The following is a 23,727-nucleotide window of genomic DNA, read 5'->3' on the forward strand; positions in this document are numbered from 1 at the left end:
GGAAGGGGGTCAGGGATAGTGTAAGTCTCTAAGGAATTGTGGAAGCAAGGTTTCCAGAACCTTGAGAGGGCTAGCTATTGTTGAGAAAAGGTCATTTATTACTGTCTAATAAAACCTTAGTCATGAGACCCTTCAGATGTATATCAGTGGGCCATATGCTTGGGGGATGATTGCCAACATGTATCTTGGGGTAGAGAGAAAGGGAATTTCTAGAGAATTTTTATATGCTAAAGTAGACTTACAGGATCCTGATTGGGGGGGGGGGGACATCGTCAGGCTAGGACTGCCTTTTGCTCTTAGCAAAGTATTAACATTGAGGCAGTTGAGTCCCTAGAGGAATGTCACTCTGCCTGTTTCAAGGACTTGTCCATAGGCTACAGGTAGTAAGGAAATTTAATTAATTTTTTCTTCTGCCTTTGTTTCCCATATCATTAACTAGTGCCAACTATGGTGAGGATACCAAAACTCTTGTGTTCAAAGAGCTTAAACTCTAGTTAGGGATACAGGGCATGGAGACAAACACCTATTATCCAAAATAGAAAAAGAGGCACCACAACAGAGATAACAACAATCCTTCTAACTGGGTCCAAGTCAGTGAGTCTCCTTAAGAATAACTTTTTTTTAGATACTTATCTGTCAAATTGATATTAGTACATAAAGGCCACTGGAATATATTATGGACTGAATGGTTTCCCCCCAAAATTCATATGTTGAAGCCGTAATCCTTCAGTGTGACAGTATCCTGATACAAGGCCTATAAGAAGGTAATTCAAGTTAAACGAGGTCATAACAGTGAGGCCCTAATATGAGAAGATTGGTATTGTTTTAGAAAGAGGAGACATCAGAGCTCTCTCTTTGTGTGTCCACAGAGGAAAGGCCATGTAAGGACACACTGAGAAGGTGGTCATCTGCAAGCCAGACAGAAAAGACTTAACCAGAAATCTACCCTCATAGCACCTTGGTCTTGGACTTTTAACTTCTATAACTGTTAGAAAATAAAATTTCTGTCATTTAAGTTACCTAGTCTGTGGTATCTAGATGGCAGCCTGAGCTGACTAATTAGTATATTTCTAATTTAAGAATTAGTTCACCAGAGATGAACCTTACAGTCCTAACAGCTACTTTCAAATTATATTTGTATGTTTTTTATATTTGTATACTTATGTATTTATTGTATTTATATATACATTTATATTAAATGCCCATTTATGTATTGAATGTACAAATCTTGACTTACACAGTTACAGTTGCATCCAGAAAAGAGTATGCCTGTTAGAATGCCTTTTCCTACCAATTTATATTATTATACTAAGACTCTTGGCTTCAAAGAGCTCATACTCTAGTTGAAGATTTATGGCATACAGACAAAGATCTACAATACACATTAGGAAAGGAGTGGTAGAAATTATATAGTATATACTTCAGAAGTAAGATTATTGCCACTGTGGAGGGTGGGGGTAGCACACTGTGGGTGAATCTGTGTGGTTGGAATTGTAGGAAGGAAGAAGAAAATCTTGGAAGAGGGAGGATTTGCCCTCAGCCCAGTCATTCTCACTGGCACACCATGGACATTTGGGGCAGGATCACACTGCATTTTGTGAAATTATTCAGAGCATTACAAGACGTTTAGCATCCTTAGCCCCCAGCTAACATCTCCTGGCCTTGTAAGATCTGTATTATCCCCTTACATATTTCCAAAGGCTACTCAGCAACATCTCCCCCAAGAGAAAACAGAAAGTAAACTTTAATGGATGTGAAGAAAAAAGCAGATGCGTTCAAATAAATTGTATTAAATGACTGAGTAAATGGCTAATATGGCTTATTCTAAAATGCTTCATATGGAAAATTATAACATACAAAATAATATTTTATTAAGTGCTGCTTGCCAGTTACAAGAGTTTATTACATTTATTCAGAGTTCATCCTAATTTTCCACTTTGAAGTTTTCATTGATCCACTTATATAGCCTTGACTACATCTGATTTCTAAATTGCTTTACCAATTCATTACTCCCAGAATGCCTCTGATGCAATCACCTAATAAACATCCTTTACTCAAGGCAAAGAAAAGTAATGTATCCTCTTTTTGACTTCCATACACCTTGCAGGCTGCCCTCACCTGATCTTTCATTTTAATGGTTTCCCTAAATGCTGTTTGTGATCTGGGTTGAAAATTCAAGGAGAAGGCATCAGAAGTGACAAAGACGTAGAGAATGAAGGGAAGATGAGGAAATGAGAAAAACCCACACCACTGAGGTCCAAGCTGGGTTCTCCAAGAGCTAGAATGACCCTCCCGGGTTATCCCTACCTGGGCTAAAATGGTCAGGCTTTTCACTTCAGCCCCACACCTCTCCAGTCGGCTCATGAAGCTGTGGCTTTGGAGGAAGGGTGCCTGCTGCTGAGGTGACATGTGAAGGGGCTGATCCCTGAAGGCGATCTGCCCCCTACACACACACACACACACACACACACACCTCAACAGTGGTATCGAGTCCTCCACTGAGGTGATATCTGGAAAGGCTTCACAGTGTCCACCACTGATTCTAACTTCCTTATTTTAAAGAAGTAGGAAATTCAGGGGCAGAAACTTGTGAGTTACAAATCTGAGTCTCAAACTCAGAATTTATTATTCCTTGCTTACTATTCTGTAGTAATGATGTCTACTTTGGAAAGAATGAGCAAGGAAATATTTACTTGGTTTAAGCAATTTTCTTGAATGGGACAAACAAAAAGGAATGAGTTCAAATAATTCTTGATACGTTTTTATAGACAGAACTGAATTGTCAAAGTCATCCCTAAATTATGAATAAGGCATAATATGTCCTATTTCTACACATTGGAAGTGTTGTTTTTGAATTTTTTAAAAAATATTTTATTTATTTATTTGACAGAGAGAGAGTCAGCCAGCAAGAGAGGGAACACGAGCAGGGGCAGTGGGAGAGGAAGAAGCAGGCTCCAAGCGGAGCAGAGAGCCCAATGCGGGGCCTGCTCCCAGGACCTTGGGATCACAACCTGAGCCGAAGGCAGACGCTTTACTACTGAGCCACCCAGGCGCCCCTGTTTTTTGAATGTTTTTATGTGTGTTTTATAGGGCATTCTGATTCCTACAAATGCATTACCAACACATACTATAATAATGCCTTCTGTTCATAAGTCTTCATTGGGTCTAATGGGGAAAGCATTAAACTGGTAACTGTGCCCCGAGCAATACTAAGTAGATGAATGTACTTTATTTAGCTTTGATAAAATTTTGATAAACCTTCTTGGTTCTTTATTTTTATATTTTCTTGAAAGTGGTTAGATATAAGACAACTTCCCATTCAAAATGTTGTGGATAATATGGGGAATATAAGTCATAGGTGTACGTATTATATTTTTATATCATGCTTCCCGTCACATACCGTATTTTGGCTACACTGTCCTTTCTGTTCTGTGTACTTGCCACACTCCTTTTCACCTCAGGATTTCCACAATTGTTTCTTTTGTCTTGAACAGTGACTCAAAATCATCACATGGCTGACTCTTTTTTTGTCTCTCAGGTGATGGCATTAAGGTTATCTCCTTAGAGGTCCACGCGACCTAAGTAATCCCTCCATGTGTAGGCCAAATTTCCTTCATACTAATTTATTATCTTAGTAACACAATTATCTCAGATCACCTTGTTTATATATTTATCTGCTCCTCATTATTTAACCCCTAGTACATATCTGTGCTTGGCATTTAAGTAATTATTTCGTGTGAAATAACTCAGGCAATAAATGAATATTTGTGACTTATAGGATTTTAAATACACATCAGAGATGCAAAATATTATGAAATTTTTCATCTGGGGAAATCAATTCACCCAAATTTCTGAATAAATCTGAATAAAACAGGAGACAGTTACTCTCTTAATATCACAATTTTTATTAAATAAGCTCTCTACAATATTTTTATCTGACTCTTCCTAAAGGGCATCCTAAAGGGTATAAGGATGTACAAAATGAGTGTGATTCTGTTTCCATAAATAATATATTTTTCAAGGTAACAAAAATATTAACTTTGTGGGAGACATTCCATCTTCTAATTGGCAAAACCTTGTAAAAATGTTGAAAATTCTTAACTTTCAAATTCTACATTAAAAACAAGACTATAATAAAGAAAGTCTGTATAAGAGAGACAAACAAAAACAAGCTATAAATTAGGTCACTAGACTTACAATAATATTTTTGCAAGGAGCTTTTACAATATTTGGCTAGCTTTTAAGCTAGGAATATAAGATGTCCCAGAAGATTAATTGAACACAGGAATTCAACCTCTGACAGGGTCAAATGGAATGTCTTTTGTGATCCAGGCTGAACATTTATACTCATATACAGATCATTCTACTTATCTAACTGTATGCTTTCAATGATATTAAATACTTCATTTTTAATCAGGGAAGTATTACATTCTTATTTTCAACTGTACTTATTTCAAGTTATAAAGTTCTATACATGTTCACTTGTCTTTATTAGGGAGAAATTCTTTATTTACCTAAAACTCTCATTCTAGTAGCTCTCTCTCAACTACATAGTTACTCTAGAAATTTGGTGCTTGGTGGGAAATAACCTTGTTTACTCTACCCCACCATATATTTTCAAGAGAATTTGATTCCATGTACTTTCAAATATCATCTTTTGAGATGAATGAGAATTATTAGGTATAGGAAAGCCTGATCTAAGAAAGCATATTTTCTTATAGAGGCCAGAGACACAGTAGTAATGGATTGATGTCAGGATCATAACACCACAAACAGTATCTGATACAGTAAAAGAAAGACATCTTACTAAATTATGAAGTATAGTGGAAATGAGCATAGATAAATCCTAGATTTTTAAATACATTTTGTGTACAAAATTTTAGATAGTAATCAATCATTAACTGAAATTAATGTTTAGTTTCTCCAAATTACCAAGTAGTTGTCCTAGTCTATGGTGACATCGAAGTGGAAAAAACATGGAAAAATAAAAATGCTTTGAATGGGAGCACGTGGCTGGCTCAGTCAGTACAGCATGTGACGCTTGATCTCAGGGTTACGAGTCTGAACCCCACATTGGGTGTAGAGCTCACTTATAAAAAAAATAATATAAAATAAAAATTTAAATGCCTTTAATACAGGCAAAATCCCCCCAATAGTCATTTTCCACAAAGACTAATGCTATGTTGTGCTATAGTCTAACTAATTTTCTATGTTACTCATATAAGGTATTATGTTAAATAACATGACAATTCAGAAAAAAAAAAAAAAAGAAAAAACAAATATGGGCCTTTGTCATACTCCACACTCATTTTAGCAGCCTCACAAAATTAAAAATGTTTTCCAAATGAAATGTCAAGAGAATTATTTATTTTATCCAAGTGATAGTGTAACAAGTCTTAAATGGCACCGTTACTAGTTTCAGGGAAACAGAAAACAATTACAAAACTAAGTTAAAGGCAACTTTATTACAGTACTTTTCCAAACTTCAAAATGCATTCATTATTGAATTTAGAACTAATATATAATACATTATATTACAAAACAGAAAGCAATCTGGTCGGATATTAGCTTGCATGTATTGCCCAAAATATAGTTTCCTAGGAACAGCAGCAACACACAATAGTTTATATCACTAAGTAAAATATTTCTGATGTCACATAAAGAATCATTTATAATTTGTTTTATGTTCACTTAAAAACAAAGCAAAGTTATCTTTTCTGTTTCTTACTAGTTAATGCCTAGAAGTTGTTTATAACCTAAAAACATCCACCGGTTTGGAAATATTTCCTTCGGTAGAAAATAGGATTTTTGAAGCTAACCAAACTAAAAGAACACTCAATTTCCCCATGGCAAATAGGGGCAGAATTCTCTTCTTTCCTTTTTTTAGGAGCCAAATCTGGGCCTCCTTCTCTTCATAGCCATCTTGAAATAGTATCTGCTTTAGAAAATACCCAAATCTATAATTAACTCTATTCTAATAAAGTCTCCTCTGTTTTATCTTGCCTCCTCGTATTTGCTTACTTAGGGTAACTTACAACCCACTTTGAACATTATGTAATAATGAATTTAAAAGTAATTTTGGGAAATATAATAACATTAAGGATGTATTTTCCAAATTAGATGAGGATATTATTTGCTATCTACCTCTGCTTCACACAACCAACCAAATTCAACTTACAAACAGAGTTCCTTTTCCGACGTCACTACCTTAATAACAATGGAAACAGACATAAAACCACCGAATAGATCGGAGTTCCTTAATTTGCTCTCTTGGTTTAATATTTGTGAGCTACCAACTAGCACAAAACAAGTTCATCTTCCTCTTTTTTACAACAGGAAATGATCAGAAAAGTATAGAAAAGATTCTATTTTTTTCGTAAGGCAAATTTAATACAGATTTTGCTATGAGGTTGGAAAAAAGAAAAAGTGAATGAAAAGGTATGTGCTGGCTGCTTGGGGGGGCAAGACTCATAAATCACTGTACGTTAAGAGCACGTGCTGAAACTTCATGGTGCCAGTCACGTAATTTTGTGTATTTGGGACTAAAGACGTGAAGGGGTATCTTTTCCCTGTGGAAATAAAAAAACAAGAAAAGAAAAGAAAAGAAAAGTGATAGAAGAGTCATAAGAAAGAGAAAGAAAAGGTTTCTACGCTTAGTTCATCATGCAGAAAACATGCTTTATAAAAGCTTAATTTCGCATAGCTATTTTATTTAATAGCAAAGATTTTAAGGGTAGAGCACTTTTATAAATACAGAAATTTATCTATAGAGCCCTCTTGGAAATCCATTTTTATGCCCAAAATAAAATTTCTACAAGACAACACAAACTCATTCACAGAGATCGGTAGTGTTAGCAAAGCATCCCCAAATACACTCTTCCACCCACTTACTTCAATACGAAAGGAAAATAACCTTACATGAAATGCAGACAATATCTACTAATTCAAAAATCTGTAAGTTTTTTAAGTCCCATAGTTAAGTCCCACAAAAGATACCAAAATTAAATGCTTAGCTTCTAGTTACAAAGACAAAAAGCCATACCACTATACTTGAAAATGTGAAAAAACAAATCGAGACCATTCATGAAAGGAAAGCATTCAATTTACCAAAACAATGGACAACTTACTTTGCCTTCTTTGTATTTTCAGTGTCCGATTCTTTCACTGAAATATAATAAGCAATATCCAATATTAGTTGACTTTTTTAACTTAAAAAATCACTTGAGCAATTACCTGTACCAATCAATATCAAGTGGTCAAGCTGCACAGAGCCACTAAAAAACATTCCACATCATGCTGTCACTGGCTATATACTATGGTCAGTACTACTACTGCCACTACTGCTCCACTTTTCAATGCAACTCTCCTGGGTTAGCTTCTTATTTACATTACCCACATTATGCATGGCATAATTTAAGAACAAACTGCCTCAGGAAAATTACTGTTTTCCAATAATCACCCATCTGTCTAAACGCTATTCTCTATGGCAAAGAACATTTGTATATTAGAATCCTTAGGTATTCACTTACAATGTTCAGTCCCAGTGATCTGGGCGAGGATTCGGAAAGAACGAGACTGAGTCGTTCCAGTCCTTGGACGCCAGTCTTCAGTGTCCTCAATCAGTCTCTTCTTGCTGGCATCACTGTGAGTTGGTATGTGATAGAACTCTGTATTGCGCTCCACGATGTGTTTTCTTGGTGGGCTAGGATTAAAAGGGAAGGAAAGAATTAAAAATTTTTAAATCATGTTAAGGGTAAACTATTCTCTGCCAAATTAATTATAATTTACACATTTAATATCAATTCTCTTTTTTATATCTTTTGCTTTTCCAAGTGAACTCATCAGCCTCAATTTTCTTAAAAAGGAGCCCTTCTGTAATAGACTCGCTTTTTCTTAAACTAGTAAAAAAAAAAAAGGCATTTATATGCTAACATAAAATAATATAAATATCTATTCAAGAGAAAGTTTACCGTTTAGGTGGGGTTTTCCTTTTTATTGACAGAAGAAGGCAGCAGAAGAGAGATTCCAGCATAAAGGAAAGGAAAAGAATAAGAAAAGAAGGAAAATGATGAGAACTGCAAAGTCCACAGGAGTTTTTAAAACTTTTTTGAAATAACTTGTATTGTTCTTCTACCTATCTTATGCCTAACAACACAGGTATGGACTACATTCACAACCACTGGTAAATATCAACATATTCCCAAAATGTATTGGCTTTCACAAAATTAAATGAACATATCTTCACTACACCCAGGAACTAAGAATGGTTTAGTACAGGCTAAGTCAGTAATTCCAAACACAATTTTGAAAAGGGTCAGAACTGTTACTTTCTATGGTTTTCTCATTCATGTGTACAGATATCCCTCATCCTAAATAAGTTGTGTGAGGGTCAGTGTAGGGAATAAGAGCTGTGGTATATGGGAAACCAATGAAACATTGATCAAAATAACAAGATGTAAATCTTGGCTCTATGACTTTACAGATGTGTGATTTTGGACAAGTCAACCTCACTGAGCCTGTTTTTTCATTTATAGATGAGTATATCACATATGAAGTGGCATTGTTCCAAGCATTAAATGAAATAATACATGTGAAAGGGATTTGTAAACTACAGAATTCAAGAACTTTGAGTTTGCTAAGAACATTCATTTTTCTATTAACAAAGCATTAACATTAATGAATTTATAATGTATATTAATACTTTAGCCTAAGATCTACTGAACATAATGAATACTCTGCTCTCTTCCCCCTCCTCCCCAAAACAGGACAAATGCAACCTTTTAGAAACTATGAGTCTAATTCCAAGAGAGAAAAAGGAGCCTAAGTCTGGACTAGCAGACTATTGCCATAAAATCCAAGCAGAGAAAGTGCTCAAAGAGTATCAGATGTGGGTGGCAACACTTCCTGGGTGTAACTCATTGCTAGAAAATCACAGTACTATCAGAATGCCACTGGACTGTTGTCATTTTAATAGTTACAATACCAAAACAGTCTCAGTATACCAGGAGAGTTTTTGCCCAGTGACCAACATGATAGGATTAACATTGATACTGGCTCTAAAAACAGACAGGTAATAGTTTCACTCATGACATCCTTCACTTACTGTGTGTTTTACCCAAGTCATTTAACTTCTCCAAATCTTGATTTTACCCATCTGAGAAAAGGGGATTGCATCTAACTAAAGAGTTGTTCTGAGGAATAAATAAGATCAATAATGTATGTAAAGTGTTTTCCAAAGTACTTAATGCACAGTAATGATCACATGATATGTTCTTTTATGATCACTGAAAACATTACTTGTAATGCATATTTTAAGACTATGGGTCATCCGCATATATAAAGAACAAAATATGGGCTCCTGGATGGCTCAGTGGTTAAGTGTGTGACTCTTGGTTTCTGCTCAGGTTCAGGTCAAAATCTCATGGAGCCACACTGGGGCTCCACGCTCAGTGGGAATCTGCTTGAGATTCTCTCCCTCTGCCCCTGTCCCCATGCTCTTTTCCTCAAATAAATAAACCTTGAAATATAAATAAGAGAATAAATAATATTTACACACAAAATATTTATAGTTTATGGTAAAATTTTAAGATTCCAGAAGTGAAATATCTAGTATTTTACTATTAATTACTAATTACTTTTATTAAAAATCTAATCCTTTTTAAAAGAGAATTTTAAAAAATTAGAATAGGTAGAGTACTTCATAAACGTACTACATTTAGAAGATAAAATTTCCTAAAAGACAACTCTTTATTTTATGCAATTACTTCAAAAACTTCATATTTAGCTACTAAACTTAAAGTTTCTCTATAATTAGTGAATGTACTTTACTCTTAAATGGTGCCAATTTCAACTATAAGACTGTTTTATTTTCTACAAAAGGTTTGGTCTGTAAAAATACAAAATGGTGGTGTCAAGCTAAGAATAAGTACACCAAGAATAATAAATGACACCACCTAAGAATACATTTTAGCCATGACATACGTGCAAAAAGCATGGTACACTTTGGACTCTCTGAAATTCACCATAGCTTAAGGCCTTGTGTTAATTGATATGAAGTTTCTAAACATTTACTTAGCTTTTCAGGCTCTGACACTCTAAACTCTGATGACTATGATGAAGAGAGTCATCTCAATGATTTTATTTTTAAAAATATATTTGAGATCAAACATAAATTTAACTATCAAAAGCAAATAATTTGTTTCAAAATATAGATATTCACAATTAGCAACTTTATTCAAATTAAAAAAAAATACTAAACAAGAGAGGCCCAAACTCTGTCTCTAACTCCAGTATACACGGTCTACAATACTTATCTATCTCCTTGAAGGTTCAGCTTACTACTTTTTTCCACTGCCAAAGTGGAAAACACACCCACTGATTTATATGAAGTTATTTAGCATGAAAAACATGTTTCGTAGGCTCCTTAACAAATTTGAAAATTCTTGCATGGAGAAGATGCTAAACAAGTCTGCTGGTGGTATTAAATTGAAAGTAAGATGGAAAGTTAAAGAGAGACAATGATGAAAATTACAAAAGGAACCACTGATTAGGTACTTACACGGTGCCAGGGTTACTGAAGGAGGAATAATACACACAAAAAATATGTAAAAGAGTAGAGAAGACATTGATGTTCCCCAGGATAATGGAAAATGGACAAATATGAGGCCAATAAAAAAAGGCGGGGAGAGAAAAAAGAAAGAAAAGGGAAAGAAAAATGAAAGAAAAGGGAAAGAAAAGGGAAAGAAAAAAGAAGAAAATAAAAAATGAAATAATGAAATTCAAAACAATGAATTTACATGAAGATATTACACAAAACAACATGCTTCAAAATAAAAATGTAAACACAGACAAAACTGAAAAAATGTTAGTCAAAATTCTGTATACTGTTAACAGAGAAGATCTACTATTTAAAAATATCCCTTTATTTAATTCATTTTATCATGAATCCAAATTCCTATTATAATCCTTAAAAAAGGCAGAGAATAAAATAATTATTGGATGTAATATGTAGAAACAGAACATTTTAGAATCACTTAAAATCAGAGCAGAATAGGAGAAAGTCTTTCACTCACATAATATGTGAAGTATATATTAATAGCAAATGTAATCTTCTCACAAAAATTATCCCGAATCATTAAAATAAAAACTTAACCGCCCCCCCCCCCAGATCATTATATTGTACATCTGAAACTGTATGTTAACTGGGAGTAAGATAACAACCTAAAAAGCATGAAAAACATGCTGAAACAAATGTTATAAAGAAATAACATTCTGTTTGATTTTTCTCTTATTTTTTAAAAATGTGATTATAATGGGAAATATAGGAAGCGTACTGGATCATAAATAATGGGCTACCACTTAATTTTCATACTCTTCTCTGTCCGTCATTACCACTCTTACTCACAAGCAAATCCAAGTAAGTTTAGAACTGATTTGTAGGAACTCATGCTTTTGTACTATCAGTGACTTAATTATTACCCAAAAAGGCGTGTCTGATATGACATAGTAAAGGAACTACATTAATAACATCTGAAGAAAGAAAATCTCAAAACATAATTCATTCACACAGCCTATTAACTGTACAATCATTAAAGACAAATTATTTATATACCATTATGGATAGAGCAGATTGAAGTATAAACTCTACATAGTTTGTCAACACACTGCTGAATTAATTCTGAAATGAAGTTTTAGTCAGAGTAACTACTAATTCATTATGAACATAGTGACAAAAACTGCCTACCAGTTTTAATACTAAGACTGTTCAGTGTAGCTGTATTTCCTACATATATATCAAAGTCAGTTTCATAAACTCTCTAGAGGGCTGAGTTCACTGAATGGCGGTGGGATGCAGGAGTAAGTTGATTTCAATATTTACTGATATTTACTCTGCTCTAGCCACAATGCAAAGCATACTTTCCTCTGTGCTGCTATTTTAAATAGCAGAGAAATAGTTTTTCAAAGTAACCTCCCCTGAACAGAATTTTAGATACATATTTAAACATTTTCAGGTTTCGGGGAAAAGTTTCATATCAACATGAAGTTGTGAGAGAAACAGTCTATGGTGTAGTGAGTGGCAACAAGTGGAGACTTGATTGGTTTCAACCTAAAGATGCTGATCTGTATATATCGAACAAATATTTCCAAGCATTTCAGAAAATATGTCCAAGTGGAATGGCCCATCATACACTGAAATGGCATTTGTGCCAATGTGACAATGAGAAGACCTGGCTTCACACCCTGGCTATGCTGTCCACTTTGCCCCATGCCCTGGATAATGTGCAATCTACAGAAGCCTCTCCTTTCTGAACAGTGAAATGGATTACAATTTCTTTTTCTTTCAGACTTCTTGTAAGGGCATATGTTTAATATATTTAAAGGAACTCTGAAAACCATACAAACACAGATTTGTTGTTAGGATAGATCCCCTAACTGATACGTTTTTTTTAAAAAAAAAAAGTACTATCAAACCCAACTGTAGTTTATGCACATTATTCATTCATACTCCCTCAACCCATTTAAAAACAAATACCAGTTCAAAGTAACAGAAATAAATCAGGGTCACAAGTGTGATGCAGAGGAAGGCACGTCAAACTGGCTTCAAAAAAAAATCTAAGCCTGAATCTTAATACTTACAAGATGCATGACTTGCAAAAATTAAGTAACCTCTCAGTATTCAAAGTTCAGATGAGAATTAAATCACATAATGCATTTAGAAACACCTAGCACAATGGATAGTAGTACTTAATAAATTAATGAATCTGAATCTTGAATTTAAAGAAGTATATATATTCAACCAACATGCTTAAATTTATTTTTCCATGGCCTAATTTTTCCCCTTTACAAGTCAAACTGTTTGTTATACTGGAATCTAGTAACTAGTCAAAAATCTTTGTGTATAAGAATTTAAGTAATAAATTAGGGCTTGGAGATCTTTCACTAGTACACTGGTGTGCTATATTCCTATGTGTATGTAACATGAACTATTCAGTTAGTGGAACCACAGCCATGCTGGAATAAAGTTGTTCTAATAATTTGATTGTTAATTCTCTGGTGTGCCTAATATAGTTAAATATTATGTATTTCCAATTCTAATATACACTGTGATGATAAATTTCAGCACATGGTCAGACTAATCATAACACAACATTAATTTAAATTGTTATCTAATGCGATTTTTATCTATTTTTAAGGCTATTAATCACCAGCCAGTGTACCGTCAAGACCAACAGACAGAAAAGCGAGGTTTTAAAGGTATTCCACAGTGATTCCCAATGTCCGTGCCAATTACCTATGACATTTAGTAAGTCAATAACTATTTCTCTTAACTAATTTCAAAGGTATGTATAAACTTTCTATCATCCAGTAACACACAACTGTCCATGCAGAGGTCTAGAACTTCACCAACATTGTTGAAAAAATCAAAAAGTTCTTAAGAGACTTTACCTGGGAAACACTGGTTAGTTACATGAATTTGGAAAACAATTCAGTTTTATATAATATGTTATTCACTAGTGGTACATATGTGTATGCTTTCTCTTGTATCTTTCTCTTTGTCTTCTAATAGTCTCAACTGATACAAATTACATTCCCCCAAGCATTAAGTCTTATAAACCATTACACAGCAAACCCCACATGTATTTTATGGCAAAAGTTAAATACTATTATTTATTACCATAAAGCAATTCACTGCAACATAGCAATGCAAACCAAACTTATTGAAAAGACTAAATGTTGTTTTCTTTGCAAACATTTTTTGCAAAACATTAATTTTGCAAAAATCAGACACATTCATGCTGTTTACTCATATATAAATCACCGTATTTCCCCTCCAGTACTGTGGATACTAACTTTGTCACTTGTGTTTTCTGTAAAGAGAAAAGCATTTTAAAATATTACTACCAGATTATATTTTGTATCTTCCAAGGCCAGGTTCTTCAAAATAACATATTGGAACTGTTAGAAGAAATTGCAGTCCAACAAAATTGAAATTAATAAAGGATACATGAAGGACTTACCTCTTGAAAGCAGTGGCACATTATAATGCAAGGGCATATGGAAAGGGAAAAGGTAAATTACTTAAACTACTTGATGCAAAATAGCTTTCCTTCTGAATATAAAGTCCCATTTTGTTCTAAGTAAAGAGGGAGAGGAGTAAGGAAAACAGCAAGTCAAGATCAATAATTTGTATATATAGAAGAAAGATTAAAAATTTCTTAAAGTGCCTTCTTCATTATTATTTATAAGAAGGAACAAGAACACTTACATAGTATTATTAAGAAATCTTCTAAAACTATCAACATAATTGATTTCACACTTTACGATGAATAACAATTTCTCAGTAGTAATGCATGATGAATGAACACATACTTGTGTCTTATGTTAATTAATCCCATATAAATTTGGGTGAGACACCTATCAAATTGGCAAATTGGCCAGTTACTTTAAATCACTTAAAGACTAATACTCTTTCTGCTTTGAGGAAAATGAAAAGAATTTAGCTTTATCCCCTTCTGAACTCTTAAATTTTTGGTTACTGGCATATATTATTTTTAAACTAAAAAGTAATTAATAAAAAGTCACAACTCTCAACTTTGAGTTTTGTTGCAGATCTTTTGTAGCATTATAAAAATATGAAAAATGTACTAATCACATAATTAGTAAATAGTCTAACAACGATTTCAGAAAAAGTTTGATACCTGATGAAAGAAATGCATTCATCAATACCACAAAACACCTATTCTTCAAAATGACAGGTCATTGACTAGTAAAGTGTGTGATTTATTTTTGAGTTCTCTAATCTAAATGTAGTAAGAGAAACGTTGACTGCAAATTTGTGTTTGAATTTTACAGACACCACACTGTTTTCAGAGTAATCAAGTTCTCATTGTCCTAACATCTGGATAACATTTGAAATTGACCTATTTTTAAAGATACCCAGTTTGCAATTGTGAAGCAGTACCTTGCATGTTAATGACGCAAAACATGTAATAATCCCACTTCCCCTGAATTCTTGCAGAGTGCTAGACACCGGCACGTGCTCAGTAATCACATGTCCACTGATTAAAAAGCCATCATTGAGGCCCTATTACTATACCACTACCTACGGTTTCAGTTTGAAAATAATAAGCTTTAAATCACTTTAAGTTTAATCATCAACGTTGTACTTATAAAATAAAAACTTAAGCTTCATACTCATATTTTCATGTTTTTAATGTAGTACACTTTTCCATAACCTCAATTTACTTTTACCTGTGCAAGTTTCCATTAAGAAGACTATCTTACATGAATCAGTAAAGTGGATTTTTTTCCCTTAAAAAAAAAAAAAAACCCTTTTATAGAATTTCAAGGAATGTTAGTAAGGAGAAATATTTTTGTTTAGACACTTCTTCCAGTGGACTTTTTTACACTGAAACTGGAATTTAAAAAACATAGTAAACTTCTGCTTTTAGTTTTCTACGGGGCCAACAATTTGACAGGAAGCATCTTTCTTCTCAGAAGATCTTTGATTACTCTAAATTCTATTGTCTTAAAATAGACATACAGAAAAATACAACCAAACACACCTCAACACTACATACTATTTCTCTTCCTCAAATGAAAGAAGAAATAACATTCTTTGAAGGACACCAATTTGCCTCAGCACATACGTTAAAACTTTAAAAAGCCACCCACAACCACAAAAATCATATGTTCAGACCAGTAGCTGTTCTTCCAGACCTCCTGCTCTTTCTCTCAGCAGCAGCCTGGAGCCCTGCCACCGTCTTTTTCAAAGCCCCACAGTTGCCATGGCAGCAGTGCTACAGAAAGCACAGCCCCTTCATTACATGAAATTAACATTCGGAAGGGATTATCTCAGAAAGGACCTATGCACGCAATTATTTTAATTATATTTTCCTGGGAACTGGCGTTGGTAAAACCCATCATGCATGCAGATGATTTCCCTTTGTTTCCCTTTTAAAGTACATTTTTGTCACAATAAATCTGATCAAAATGATTTTACGAAAATGACTTCGGCTTCAAGTATGGTCACTGAATTTCAAAAAGAATAAGACGACCATCTATAAATGGAAGCTGCTGAAAATGCGCTCTGACCAATTTTTTTAAATGTCTCAAAAAGGAAAAAATCATAAGGACTAGATTTTCAAAAACTTCCAATGACATTATATATTTAGTGTCCACTTCTGTAAAGCCATTCATTTTAGAAAAAACTTTACAATGAAAACATTCTCTAATTTGCTTCTGATGTTTGTAGAGCATCCTTTGATGCTATTGTTCTGTCATTACTGTTTCCTTTTAAAGACTAAATTCTAGCTTAAGCTTATCTGAAAAGAATGTTGCTGGCTATCTGACCTAAGCTAATGCATCATACGTAGACATGAGTCAAAACTAAATTTGTTTTCTGTCTTAAGACTACTTCCTAGAAAAAAAGCTGCTTACAAGCTCCTCATTTCCTCTCTCCTTAGGGTGAGATATATAAGCTGACACAACTGTAACCACTCTGTTTAAACTTTTGGTGACTAATAAAAGGATGGAAAAAATGAGAAAGAAAGATTCAAGATCTGCCTTGCATTATACGTGCCAGCTGCTCCATGTTATGCCAGGACTTGGAGAAAGTTACAGAGTAGTATGTTACATGGTTCATAACATGTCAAAATGCATTACTCAGGTTTTGATTAGCCTATAATTGCCTTGCAGAAAGTGCTATGTATATAATATAAAGCTACATGTTAATGAAGCAAATAAAACTTCACCTCCTTTCCTTCAAAGAACCACTGATTTGGGGGGGGGAGGGCGGTTTAAATTATGTCCTGGAAATTGCCTGAAAGAAGAGTTTTGATATGAGCAGAAAGCACCCTTGGCCACCTACCCATTTTGCTGTTTAATGTCACCCTGGGATCCTCTTCTCTGCCCCTCTGCTAGCTCCTGAGCAGTCTCGGAACACACGCTGGTGACTGTGGGCTGCCGTGGGACATTAACTGCAGGTTTACCAGCGCTCAGTGCAGATGAATGCTGGTCAGCACTAAGATTGGCATTAGCATGCAGTCCAGATGCAGCAAATGAGGGAGGAGTGACAGCAGCCACGGGTGGAGGGGAAGCATGTGATGAAGTGGTCACATGGGCTGGGGTGAAGGCAGACGATGGTGATGGGATGGATGTGACTTTTGGTGAAGACACAGAACCAAAGGGTCGTGGTGCCTTATTGTAGGCCATGTTGGTTGTGGAAGTGACTTTGGACACAGCAGGAGATGTAATGGGCACAGGTTTAACTACTTCTTTAGGTTCTCCCTATGTAAAATAAAAATAAACATACACAAAAACACACCAAATACATGCAAAATAGATTCACTGAAAAGAACACACAGCTAGTTTTTAAAAAGACAAACACAATCGTGTTAGCAGCCCAAACTTTACTTGTTTCTAGGTAAAAACAATGAGCATAACATGCATGCCAACTGATCCCAACATGCATAACACATATGCACATGATGAGTGTATTTTTTTATAAAAATGAAAGAAGTTTCAAAATATTTAGGATCTAGAGTAGGAAAACTATCAAAAAGCCTAATGCCATAAGTGTCAACAGACACTTTAATTTTCCAAAAGGAAAAAATTTTAAACACCCCACAATAAACAAAATATCACTAACCAAAACATTCATTTAAAAATATCCAGTCTTGATTATAATTCCATCTTTCAAACATATTTAATTATTCTCCAAAGTACAATTATTTGATTCATGCAGAAAAAAACAGCACATTTCTAAGGCTATTAAAAAATTTTTTTAAAACAGAAGGAAAAGATCATTTTCTCATCTAAAACAAAAATGTGCACATTCTAATGAATTATTTTGGATGAAGATATTGCTTAAAAGAAAAATCTCAACAATCCACCTGTTACTCTCTCTGGAATGTTTTGAGATATTATTTGGAAATGGAATAAAAATTCTTTCCCTCTTTCAAAATAAATAGTTAACAGTTATATGAGGGAAAAAAATGATCTTAGATGTTTATTGCCATTTGTCAAAGAAAAATTAACTACTAAGAAAGATCAATTCCTCCTAAAATTAACATAATTTGTGTTTGCAAATCCCTGTCCCAAAGAAAGTGTGAAGTTAAAAAAAAAAAAAAAAAAGGTTAAGCCTCTGTGACATTCAAGAATAAATTCCTACTCACCCTACCATCCCAAAAGAAAAACAATCAAATTCTTTTAAAAACCTACAAAGGTGGCCCTATTATGTTTTATTTTAAGAAAAAAATAAGTAATCTAAATTAATCTTGTAGAAATAATAAAGTTAATGGGGGGGAAGTAACTCAATGTCTCAGCAAATTGTTATTAAGTAATTCAACAGAAACGCAAAATAAAATTAAGGAGAAAACCCCCAAAGTATAAACCAGCTATATATAAAAACTGGTTTGGGAAAATTTGAGGATATAAATGAGAGAAAAAAGGTACTTGCCAATAACCTAACCCGGAATACTCTGAAAATGTAATTAAAAACCTATTAATATTACTAATAAAATGTTATCAAAGACTTGTGATACTCATTTTCAGTAACCACTTATTTATTCTCTTTAAAATATGTGAATAAAGATAGGCAAATTAAAAGTGAATATGAATGTAAGAAATATGGACACATAATACATGGCACAAGAAATCATGTTTTAATAATATTGGTATAATTACAGACATTAATTATGTATGTGTTTATTTCTATCCCTTACTATCACTATTTCCAACCCCCAACAATCTTTAAAGGAAAAGAACTATAAGGAAAATTTAATTGAAACTATAAATTGTCAGTATGGCCTAAGACAAGGAATGGAAATGACAGTGATTCAGGAGGTACTATCAAGTGGTACCTTGTGATACCAGATGAGAAACACACCTTTTGCACAGGAACTGGCTCAGGCTTGGGTGTAGCAGATGCCCTGAAGGGGGGGGGGGGGGGGGAAGAAAGAAAAAGGAAAAAAGAAAACCATAAATTTTTGCAAACATCTTATTAATGGAATTTTTATTACTATAGAACTTAATATATTAAATAATCAGAATTAATAGTTTCATAATTCATAGTCTTGACTATTCATCATCTACTAATTAACTCATGTAACTCAAATGCCACAAGTACAATGGGTATTCATTAGTTTTCTACACACTCAAATGAGGAAGGACAAACACCAATTGTGTTTCCTAATGCACCCATGTTTAAGCTTTCAGTTAAGGTTATTCCCCACCCAAAACTGAAAAGTATAATAAACATGAATTTCTTATCCTTGAGTGTTCCTGAAATATCTAATCTGAACCTCTATCTCTAACAGTATCTGCCTTTTCTCCTAACATCCAGGAATACGTCCACAGGATATTGGGTCTCTGTGAAGACAATGAATAAATTCTGGCTGAATTGAGTCACCGAATGAGTATTTATTTTGTATTTATATTCTTAAGTGCTTATGCAAGGTAATATATTTGTTATGCTAAAACTAAAGAGTAAGTTCTTCCATTAGGCTATAATTTCAGTGAAGGAAATGACCATATCCCATCTGTGTCTCTATACCAGCACTGTGCCTGGCATGTTATAGGTCATCAGTGATGAGTGTGGAAAGGAGAGAATAAGAAGGGCAAAACTCCATGCATAGAACCTATTTCCAAATCCAAATTAAGAATTTCTGATATATGCTTTTTTGTATTATTACCGTCTCTTTGGTAAACATGGACTAACGGTAACAATAATTAATTTGGAGCAACTATCGCATATAATCATGACAAATAAATGAAGCAGCAACTATCCTTATCCCCATTTTTCAGATGAGGTATTTCAAAGTTTAGGGTAAGTAAATTACATAGGATACAGCTGGCTGACAGTTCTTATATATTACAATACACTAGCTGCAGTCAAAGATAGTAACTAAATGGGAAAGCTTCTAATAATCTAAAGGCTATTAACCCAGTATTAAGGTACATATTATGTTTAATAACGCCAGAAGCAATATGACTCCTCTTATAACACAGGCTGCAGATAAGACAGCAAGTGCAAAAGTCCAGAAATGTAACCATAGTAGGTAAATAAGTGATAACAATTTTAAGCTATAAACCATGAAATTGTTTTACTTACAGAGATCACCAACAGAAGAAGCTAGCATAGGATATTTGATCTTTATAAGTATAACCTAATAATGAACTCCGATCAACATTTTTAGCAGCAACTGAATTTTCCAATAATAACTAATTTGGTTAGTTAGGGCAAGCACTGACTGAATAATTGGCTGACCTAATGAGAGGCTACAATGGATGCTAACATTCGGTTACTACAATATAGAATTATACTCTGTGAAGTTGCATAACTTTCCATGTGTACTCTAAAATAGACAATTTCTCTTTTAGCTTATAGGGTTATTATAATAAGCAAAGGAAACAAGTTCAAGTACAGAACAGTGGAATCTTCCTTTCATTGAAATTTCACAATGAGATGTAATCACAAAGGATCTACTTATTAAAACCACCCAAGACATTATTGGAAGTTTGCCATAATAGGATGGTTTCCACTTTCATCTGGACACTTAAAGGTGCACAGAATTCTTCTAGAGACATAAAAACAACTTACAAAAAAGAACTTGATATTTAACAGTCACTAAGTGTCCAAACAGAATAAAATGCATATATGCTGTCTGTGAAAACAAACCCCTTAGTTTTTCTAGGTGTTAGTTCCTAACCAATGTTAGCAACAATAACAACAACCTCAAATGGTTAAGTTTACTTAATTTTGGAATCCAACCTCTTATTTTGTTGAGAAAGCACAGAATAATAACAGTCCTAAAATACTTTATGTATTGAAAATTCAACAAAAATACTGTACTGCTTGAAATCCTGAATTCACGAAAGAACTTAAAATCTGAAACTTGAATCTATTTGCCCTGCTTGCCTTCTGATAAAGTCTCACAAGTGCAACTATCTGAACTAAGACAAGCAGTCAGAAAAAACAATGGATAACACACCCTTCAAAATCCCAGAATCAAGTCCATTACACATTAAAAACACAAACATCATTTTGTAGGGAAAAAACAGACTTACTTATAATGAAATGTCAAATAAAGTAGCTGGCACTAGGTGCAATAAAAATTAGTTCCTTGGGTTTAAATATTTAAATAACCACCAAATGAGTCATAAAATCATTGAAACTTAGATTTCCTTAAAGTTACTTTGTCACATGATATGCAGGTATTCATCTGACCTCTGAATATTTATAGGAGCTCATAATTTAAGCCATGTAATTTTTTTAACCCTTCTACTTAAAATGGCCCTCATTTTTTAATTTTTTAAAATTTAATTGACATTTCTTTTTTTAAAAGATTTTGTTTATTTGTTTATTTGAGAGTGTGTTGTATGTACAAGCAGAGAAAGTGGGAGAGAGAGAAGCAAGTTCCCTGCTGAGCAAGGAGACCTACTCGGGGCTCGATCCCAGGACCCCAGGATCATGACCCAAGCCAAAGGCAGACATTCAATCGACCACCCAGGCACCCCCTAAAATGGTCCTCATTTTAGCGTGTTGTTTTGCTTTTGGAGTAAAAAGAAGTCAAACTGTCCACATTAAAAATATTTGGGAAAACATTTTTAACACACAGTATATGTACCTAAAACGTGCATTAATTACATTTTAAAAGATCAGTATTTAAGTGTATTTATCTCATATTTAAGTGTATTTTTTATTTAACTGTATATTTAAGTATAATTACATACTCTTATGACACTAAAACTACTGTGGTTTGAGAAATTAAAATACATGACAAATGAAATCTGCAAAATTAACGAACAGCATTAGTACTGGCTTTAAAAAAATCAAACTTTACTAATTATTACAAAATAACAAAATAAGCTATACCAATTTTGCTCTCAAGTGTGTATAGATTTTTTTAAATGTTAATACATAATGTTTGTGACAATACACATTGCTGGAAAAACTATATATTAATATAGCACTCTTAAAAAATAATTTGGCATTTATTTATAAAAAGCCTTGAAGAAAGCTTGTGCCCTTTGACATACTAATCAACTTCTGGGAATCTATCCTAAGGAAACAACCTGAAATATGGAAAGGGCTTTATGTATAAAGATATTCATTCCCTACAGTGTAACTTATAATACTGAAAAATTGGAAACAACAGATTAAATAAACAACGAGGAAATGGTTAATTTCAATACCACAAGATGAACCATGCAATGATTAAAACCATTCTTTGAAAGAATCCTGAATTGCATGATAACATGCTTACTTAATGATATTAAGTGAAAAAAGGAAGATATAAAATAGCATATCCAGTATGGTCAGGGCATGGAAAAAGTAGATGGAAACAGACTAACATTTTAGTAAAGGCTCTCTATGAATGATATTTGTTTCTTCTCTTTTGTGTGTTTTGTTTTATAAAACATACATATGCTACTTTTATGGCAAGTAAGACTATTTCTCAAAGTATGTTTCATGGAAAACTACTTTTCAAAACACAAAACAAAAAAAGAGGTTCTGTTACCAAAGATATCTGGAAATTAGAAGTTACATAAGCGTGTTAGCCACAGAACTTCTCAGAGCCTTTAAATGCCTCAAGAGGAAAATACTGCAGATTGTTGTCCATATCCCTTTGAAGTATGGCATACTAATCTACTTAGAATACTTATTTGGGAAACCTTTCTTAAGACTGGTGTTTGAGAGGGAAAAAACCCTCTGGAAAATGATATTTTAAAGAAACAGTAAAGAAAGTAAATCTTTGTAAGTCTGAAATGTTTACTTAAGTCTCCTACAAGTGGCTGAAATAAAGGAAAAGAAATATTATAATCCATACAATCCTCGAAATCTTTTGTCATACCAAATATCTTCTTTATCAAACTAGTGCTTTCTTCAACCGTGTTTAATAAGATACTCAAAGATTATGAGAATAATTTAATCAATCCCATTTCCTTCACCAAACTGAAATATGTATTTCCTATATTCCCTGAGAAAATTCTAATATATAAGAAAAACTATTTCTCAAAATTAAGATTTTTACAGTTGTCTTTCTTAAAAAAAAACACATTATACTAAGCATCTGCTCCTTTACTTTAGAAATGTCAGAGATTACTTAAAAATGAATCATTTTTAAAAGACTTTTAAATAGATAAGCAGTTTTAAAAACTGAGGTATAATTATTAAAAATTATTCCCACATTTTTCTCTTCAAATCCTGGGCAATAAGCAAGAGGATAATATATCTCCATTTCAACCACGGTGTTCATCACAAGTCACTTTTGTGTAGTGTGTGTTTCAAACCAGCAGAGATCCTGGCAATGGCTTAGTGCCACGGGCTCAACAATTTGCTTATTGTTCTCTCTTCTCTTAGTGTGAAGCCACTGTACAGGAGTGAGCCATGATGGTGAGAGACTAGTGCCTTGGCCCAATACTCTTCTCAGCTCATGGAATTCAAAGAACAAAGCCATCAGTGTGGCTAGAACAATCTATTTTGAAAGCTGATTGATTTTTGTGAGAGTAGCATCCAAAACAAAAATCCCTGGTGCATCGCAACCAGTTCCAGAACTTCTGGCTACACAGCTGAAAGATTTCTATGTTATAATGGATTTTATTAGAAACTAGAATTGTGATGCCCTGGTTAGAATAATGTATAGGAAACATAATGCCATATATAAGCAATGGCTCTATCAGGGATTAGATTCAAAGGAATCAAACAAAACTGCATCTTATGAA

General features: G+C 33.7%; 1 protein-coding gene across 10 annotated transcripts in view; it reads right to left on the bottom strand.

Annotated features, from left to right (window-relative positions):
• The window catches only part of PDLIM5 (PDZ and LIM domain 5), a 201,011-nt gene that overhangs the window by 71,546 nt on the left and 105,738 nt on the right, over nucleotides 1-23,727 (bottom strand). For 3 of the 10 annotated variants that reach the window (XM_087863974.1, XM_087863980.1, XM_087863975.1), the window contains exons 4-8: nucleotides 18,890-18,932; nucleotides 16,871-17,289; nucleotides 7,971-7,988; nucleotides 7,530-7,702; nucleotides 7,128-7,164 (exon numbers count right to left, since the gene is read on the bottom strand). In XM_087863974.1, the coding sequence (XP_087720100.1) occupies nucleotides 7,128-7,164; nucleotides 7,530-7,702; nucleotides 7,971-7,988; nucleotides 16,871-17,289; nucleotides 18,890-18,932 (690 nt within the window). Of the gene's footprint in view, nucleotides 1-5,446; nucleotides 6,570-7,127; nucleotides 7,165-7,529; nucleotides 7,703-7,970; nucleotides 7,989-10,558; nucleotides 10,574-13,851; nucleotides 13,869-16,870; nucleotides 17,290-18,889; nucleotides 18,933-23,727 lie in introns of those variants that run through there. The other 7 variants (XM_045792111.2, XM_045792084.2, XM_087863979.1 and 4 more) reach the window with 7 other exon arrangements.

This window comes from Ursus americanus, chromosome 8 (assembly GCF_024610735.1).
Source record: "Ursus americanus isolate L20-20 chromosome 8, mUrsAme1.1.p, whole genome shotgun sequence".
Lineage (NCBI taxonomy): Eukaryota > Metazoa > Chordata > Mammalia > Carnivora > Ursidae > Ursus > Ursus americanus.